The sequence below is a fragment of the Octodon degus genome, unplaced genomic scaffold (genome assembly GCF_000260255.1).
Source record: "Octodon degus isolate 3935 unplaced genomic scaffold, OctDeg1.0 scaffold00104, whole genome shotgun sequence".
NCBI classification, from domain to species: Eukaryota; Metazoa; Chordata; class Mammalia; order Rodentia; family Octodontidae; genus Octodon; species Octodon degus.
The window spans coordinates 3,786,933-3,794,058 of record NW_004524680.1 but is presented as its reverse complement, the minus strand read 5'-3'; the positions used below and the strand labels follow the sequence as shown (position 1 = coordinate 3,794,058).

Genomic DNA, 7,126 nt, shown 5'->3' with positions numbered 1-7,126 from the left:
TTTCTTTCTTTCTTTCTTTCTTTCTTTCTTTCTTTCTTTCTTTCTTTCTTTCTTTTTCTTCTTTCTTTCTTTCTTAATATATTTAGTACAGAGTCTACTGTGTCTCAATACACAGGTTGGACTTGTAGTGATCCTCCTGCTTTCAGCCTCCCAAGCGCTGGGATTACAGGCACGCACCACCACGCCCAGTCTTCCACTTGTATTTGAGAAGAGTGTATGATGCTACCTGTGAGGAGTATTGTATGAGTCTGTTTGGTCTAGTGGGTTTGTTAACCCCTCTGTTTATTTATATATTGTATCAGTCACGGTTTTACTAGAGAAACATATAACACAAGAGATACAAATGTATAAGAATGTTTGCCTGGCAAGTGCAAGGGCCTGAGTTCAATCCTTGGTTCCACAAAAACAAACAAACAAACAAACAAACATCCCAATGTATAAGAAATTACAATTTTGGCAGGGCCGGCCAAATAGCTCAGTAGAGGGCTGGGGAGATAGCTCAGTAGAATAGGCGTTTGGCTGGCAAGCGCAAGGTCCTGAGTTCAATCCCCAGTACCGCAAAAAAAAAAAGCTCAGTGGATTAAAGCACCTGCTTAGGCAGATGCAGGGGCTGGTTGTTTGATTCCCCAGCCTGCTGTGCTGGCCCCGCCTGCCCCGGGCATGCTCAGACGGGATTGAGACTGGGCATGGTGGCATGCTCCTGTAATCCCAGCTCATGGGAGGCTGAACACAGTGGATCACATCTGCATACTGGTGACTGTAAGATTTAGTCTAAGGTCTGGAATTCACTGCAGTATTCTGTTGAAGTCTGTATGGAGGCAGACGTGTCTGCCACAGAACACTGGTCAGTCAACACCAGAAGGCTAAAGGGTCCCACAGTGGAAGCTGACTTTGAACTCACTATGTAGCCCAGGCTGACCTCACTCCTGTGGCCATCCTCCTGCCTTGGCCTTTTGAGTGCTGGGATTGTAGGTGCATACCACATCTGACTGCTTCACATATTCTATGGTCCATCAATCATAAGGTGTACATTCTTTTCTTTCTTTCTTTTTTTAAAGATACAGTCTCACTATAGTTCAGGCTGGCCTGAATTTTGGGGATTTTGTTGTTGTTTATTTCATTTCATTTCTTATTTTTTAAATATTTTTTAATATTTTATTTATTTATTTGGCACAAGAAAGAAATAAATACAGCTATGTAGCTTGTACTCATAGTGATCCTCCTATCTCAACTTCCCCAGTGCTGGGATCATTGGCATGTGCCACCACACCCAGTTTGAGTGTCTGGCACGGTGTGCCACGGGTTCCAGGGCTGGCATGATGTACAGTACCAGGGACCAAACCCAGGTCCTTGTGCATACCCGGCAGGCGCCTTAAATCATGGAGCTATCTCCCCAGCCCTCAGCATTTTTCTTGACTCAGTGTTCCAAGTAGCTGGAACCAAAGGGCATGTGCCACTGTACCTTCCCATATTGATTTTTAAAATTCACCAGGCTTTTTTTCTGTGACCTTTGAATTTTATGCAAAGATCAGGTAAAGTCCCCAAGGTCATGCCCCAAGGTCACCCACACCCCCCCAGAACTGCACTTTGCTAAGCTGCTAGACACCTCTCAAGCCAATCAAGTTGATGTCTAGGTGCATCTCTGCGGACGCCAATGCATTCCTCTCCAGGTCTCTGAGTACACAACAAAATGCGGGGTTCAGAGCTCCCCTCATGGCTCAGGGCACTCCCGATCAAAGATTAAAGCTCTTAGGCACAGAGGGCAGGGACCTGCACCACATGGCACCAGCCCTGCCCCCAGAGCAGGCTGAGCCGGCCAGAGAGAGAGAGAGAGAGAGAGAGAGAGAGAGAGAGAGAGAGAGAGAGAGAGAGATTAAAGGTCCAGCATGGCACGGAGAAGAGCTATAAATGACCTAGGCCTTGATTAGAATGGAGTAGCTAAGGCCATAGTGACTTCTCTTTCCTCTTGCACAGGATGTGCTAGGAGGTGCCAGGCCATGGGGTCCCAGAAGTATCACTGGTATCTTAGAGCCCTAAAGGCCTCAGTGGCAGTTCTTGACTGGGATACATCAAGGGAGGGAGGAGAGGTGGAGAGGCCGAGGAAGGGCAGGTACGTTCTACACGTGGCCTGTGCAGCATCCCTGGGAAGAGGGCTGGCCAGTGAGGGCAGAGGGGGCTTCTTCCCCAGTGCCTGTTTCCTTTTCCTTCTGGCAAAACTTCACTGCATAAGGATTTATTTACTCCATTCTATTGTCAAGGAGACTGCAGCGTCTTGCGCCTTGGCCTCCGTGGAAGGCCTTGCGCTGTGCTGTGTGGCACACTCCAGCTCAGACACTGTTGGTGGGAGGAGCTAGACACAGCCGCCTTCAGAGCTCTAAGAGAACAGTGGAGAAAGTGAACAAGCAGGGCATCTCCTGGCAGCATGAATGTCTGGGGCTGGGCCAGGGCTGGGGCCTCAAGGCTCACGAGTCTGTTGGCCTCACACAGGCCTCTTCCCACACAGATGTCCTAGCTTCTGTCCTGGACCAGTGGAAGCACCCCCTCTCCAAGGTTGTTCTCTTCATCCTAAAATTTAATTCCTAGCTCAGTTTAAAAAAAAAAAAAAGTTGTTGCTTTATAGCACTATACAATCTATTTGTGTTTACTGGGGTTATATTCAAAAACCTTCCTAGGCTTGCTTATTATATCTAATAATTTATGAGCAGATTTCCCCCATTTTAACCAGGGTCTTACTATGTTACCCAGGCTATCTTCAAATTTGAGGTAATTCTGCCCCACCTTTAGCCTGGGATTTCAGGTGTGTGTGCCAGCTCTTTCAGATTTTTATGTGCTTAATTATGATTTCCAAACAAAATTTCTTTCCTCTTCATCCTCCTTTTTCTCCTCATTTGTCCTTTGTATTACATTGGCCAGGACTTGCTAAAATATTGTTTAAAAGAAATAGGCATAATACATAGGCTAAAGTAACAAGGAGCATTTTGCCTCATTATTAATTCTAAAAACAACACTTTTAACTTTTCACCATTAAGTGTCAGATTTGTCAAAGATTTTGGTGTCGACCCTCTATCAAATTAAGGAAGGTGGCTTTCATTCCTAGTTTCTGAAGATTCTGTTTTGTTTTGGTACCAAGAATTGAACTCAAGACCTTTGTTTGCCAGGCAGGTGCTGTGCCACTGAGTTATATCTCCAAAGACTTTTAAAAACAGAAATAAAAAAAAAGTTGCTTATTCGTCAAGTGCCTTTTCTATTTCTCTAGAGAGGGCTATATACTTTTTCTCAGTTATTGATATGATACATCAGTCTGTCACTCTGACAGGCTCTGAGGTTCCAGTGGCTCACAACGACTGTGCGGGACAGGGCTGCAGGGAGTGTCCTCCCACTGCAGGATGGGACACAGTCATATCCGCACGAGGTTCTGGGATCCTCCTGGACCTCAGAAGTCCCCCTTCCCTGAAACTAGGCCTATTTCCGTGTCCCCAAAGGGTTCCTTGGTCTATTCTTTCCAGTGCCCTGACTTGCTCTCTGTGGGACATTCTTCCTTCTCCTGCCCTCTTTTGGCTCTTTCTGTCACTCTGGTCAGTTTCACTTGCCAGCAGATATAGCCCTCATTTTTGCGGAGACATCTTTCTTGCACTGTGGGCACTTAGGCTTATCTGGCTTTGTGGGGGAGTCGGGCCATCTTGTCCAGTGAACGAATCAACCAGATCCCACTTTGGCCTGCTCAGACCTTTGAACAATGGGCGTGGCGCTGTCTCCTTTTCTTGACGCTAAACGTTAAGTCTGAGTTTTAATTGGCACTTACCACTTCTAGACTGTGACCTTTCATCTGGACACACCAACTTCATTGGATTAAGAAATGCCTAGCTGATTAGTAAAGTACACTGGTCGTGTCTGGGTGAGCCATGGCGGTGTGACCTTAGGTATGACATCTGGTCTCCCATCCCTTCCCCCTGGCACTGTCCCCCTGCTCTGCTTCCAGGCCTATATAACTAAGCAGCTTTGCTCGGCCACCCCCTTCTGCGGTGATATTCCCGTCTTGGCTGTGCCCCAAATCCCCTGAGACCATGAGCCCAATTGAGCCTCTCCTCCTGTAAATTGTGGATACCAGGGATTACATCCCTAATAGCGCTAATGCAAAGCCCCCTTGGTTCTAACTGTTACTAGTGTGTTTCCTACCAGCCTTTTCAGGGTCTGTCTTTTCAAACTGTGAGGTTAGTGGAGTCCTGGGAGGTGGAAAACTTCCTATCAAGGCCTAGATTTTTTTCTCCTCTCTCGGTTCCCAGCCCTAGAATCTCCTTCTTTGGTCTCTGTTGGTGGATTATTTTAGCTCAAGGGTCATGGATTTTGAGAGCAGTTTGGGGGATTTGCAGGGCTCGCAACTGGATTAACCTGGAGCTGGGGGTTCACCTGGCACGGCTAGGCCCGGCGGCTGTGGGGATGGTGGTTTGGAGGGCAGTACCGGGGTCCATGGGAGACCTCTCCCCACTCCAGGGCCGAGCGTAGAGGACCGAGCAGCCACTCTCATTCAGTGCGCCTTCCGGCAGCACCTGGCCAGGAAGGAACTGGCTCGCCGTCGAGTTAAGCGCCAGGAGTATGTGGAACAAATGGAGAAGCTGCAGAGGGAGGTGAGCTGGGGGAGCCACAGGCCCGAGGGGAGTGGCGGCTCGGGATGCGCTGGGGTGGGGTGGGGTGGCAGTGACCTCAGGCTGCCGACTTAACCCCAGGATGCCGGACAGTGACCTCGGGCCATATTTCTCAGGCCTACCTGGCCTTAGTGCGCCAGGAGCAGGAGATGGCCCGCCGGCGGCGCGAGAAGGAGGAGGCAGCGCAGCGCGAGCGGCTGGAGGAGCTGCGGCGCCGCCGCCGCCTCCTGGACGCGGCCTTCGACGGGGACCTGGCGGAGATCCGGGCGGTCCTGGACGAGGTCAGCGGCCGCGGCCAGCACGGGTTGGGCGGGCCCGGCGGGGCGGGACTCAGCTCGCTGGCCGCGCAGGTGGAGCAGCGGCTCACCCGGGACGGCGTGGGCCACGACGAGGAGGGCCGCTCGCGCAGACTGCAGCGGCGCGTGGCCTTGGTGGAGTGTGAGGACGGCCACGGGAACACGCCGCTGTCCGAGGCGGCTGCGGGCGGGCAGACCCAGGCCATCCAGCTGCTGGCCGAGCTGGGCGCCAGCCCCAACAGCAAGGTGGGCGCCGCGGGCCGGCGACGCGCCAGGGCGAGGCAGCCTGCTCCCCGCGGCTGGGACATGGCTCAGGGAACCGCTCCCCTAGGGCGCCTTCGGTCGGACGCCGCTGTACCGGGCAGCCTTTGCGGGCCATCTGGAAGCCGTGGAAGCGTTGCTGAAGCTCGGAGCAGACCCTCGCGTGTACGCGGATGATGGGAGCACCCCTGCGCAGGTGTGCCTCTAGCAGGTGGGGGCCGCTCCTGTCCAGGAGCCAGAAGTCACTCGGACTGGGGGACTGGGAGGAAGGGGCTTGACCAGGGGCCCAGGGGCGGGCCCTGGACTCTTCTTGCCTGTTCCCTACCCTGCGGCACTGCTCCCCAGCTGGGGCGCTCCACTGAGCCGAGCAGGTGTATGTCCGCCGGCCACTGGGGCAGGCCAGGACGGGGGAGGCTCACTCTGCCAGGTCAGGAAATGCCTTTGCCTTCCTTTCCTTCAGGGCAACTCAATTGGAGCCCTTAGTCTCACCTGCATTCCAGATCCTGTGTCGAAGGGTGAGGCCTGTATGGATCGGCAGATACTATTTGTACACCCAGGAATGCAGGATGCCAGGGGCTGTGTCCAGCCCAGGGCCCTGTATCACCACCCCATATCCCCCAGGCTGGCCTTCTGCGGATACTGCCCTGGGCAGACCGCCTTGGTCTGTCCAGTGGCTGCTTCTGCTGGTGGTAGTGGGTTCTGCAAGGTGTGTGTGTAGCCTGGTGGACTTCCAGGGGTGCTGAAGAGAGGACCCAACCAAGCTGGTGCAGGTGGGCAATCAAAGGACAGGTAGTTAGGACCTGTGGAGAGAGAGGGGGTGCATGCTGGAATCAGGTGTCAGAAAAGGGTGGCTCTATCAGCCTGGGAGACGGGAGCCACTGTGTGACCACAGGCCAAAAAGAAGCCTTGATCAGAGTGCCAGGCCTGATACAACACTAACTCAAAATGGACTAGAGATTAAAATGTAAAATGTGAAGCTATGTAACTTTTAGGTGAACCCGTAAGACAAAAATCTTCGGGGCCTAGGGCATGGCGAAGATTTCTTAGGTACATCGCCATACGCTCAATCCAAAAAGAAAAACAATAAATTGGACTTCATTAGAATGAAAATTTAGCTAGGTGTGGTGGCACGCACCTGTAACCTCAGCATTCAGGAAGGCTGAGGCAGGAGTGGATTTTAGCCAGCGTGGACAATTTATGGAGACCCTGTGTTCAAATAGAAAATTAGAAGAGTCTGGGGATAGAGCTCAGTGTGTTTGTTGCTTTGGGTTCAGTCTTCAACACTGCAACAAACAAACACAAACAACATGTACCGGGGCTGGGAACATGGCTCAGTGGAATAAGCACTCCTTTGGCAAGCGCAAGGGCCTGAGTTCAATCCCTGGGAAAAAAAAAAAAAAGTACCATGCAGTTATAAAAGGAACCAAGGTTTAGGCAAGAAATTTCACAGAGGAGGTTGTAACAGCAACAGATTAATGCAGGTGGTGTCCACCATTGTCACAGATGTGTGACAACAACCAAAAAGGAAAATGGGGACAATATCTAGTGTCAGCAAAGATGCAGATAGCCTCTCACCTTGCTGGTAGGAATGTAAGATATTATACTTCTCTTGCAAATAGTTTGATAGTTTCTTTTTTTTTTTTCTTTTTTCTTTTTTTTACGTATTTAGTACCAGGTCTGCAGGGTCTTACTACACAGATTGAACTGGTAGCGATCCTCCTGTTTTCAGCCTCCCAAGCACTAGAACTACAGGCATGTGCCACCATGCCGTCTCATTCAGGGGCGGGGTCAGCACGGCATGCTGGGGATGGAACCCTAGTCCCTGGGTCTGCCTAAGCAGGCACTTTAGTTCACTGAGCTATCTGGCTGGCCCAAGTTTGATAGGTTTTTTTTTGTTTTGTTTTGCTTGTTGGTTTTTTTTTTTTT

General features: G+C 51.1%; 1 protein-coding gene across 2 annotated transcripts in view; it reads left to right on the top strand.

Annotated features, from left to right (window-relative positions):
* The window catches only part of Iqank1 (IQ motif and ankyrin repeat containing 1), a 34,357-nt gene that overhangs the window by 15,465 nt on the left and 11,766 nt on the right, over nt 1–7,126 (top strand). Inside the window, exons 3-6 of one of the 2 annotated variants that reach the window (XM_023723937.1) lie at nt 4,545–4,625; nt 4,760–4,924; nt 4,994–5,185; nt 5,271–5,396. In XM_023723937.1, coding sequence (XP_023579705.1) covers nt 4,545–4,625; nt 4,760–4,924; nt 4,994–5,185; nt 5,271–5,396 — 564 coding nt within the window. Of the gene's footprint in view, nt 1–4,491; nt 4,626–4,759; nt 4,925–4,993; nt 5,186–5,270; nt 5,397–7,126 lie in introns of both variants that reach the window. The other variant, XM_023723936.1, reaches the window with a different exon arrangement.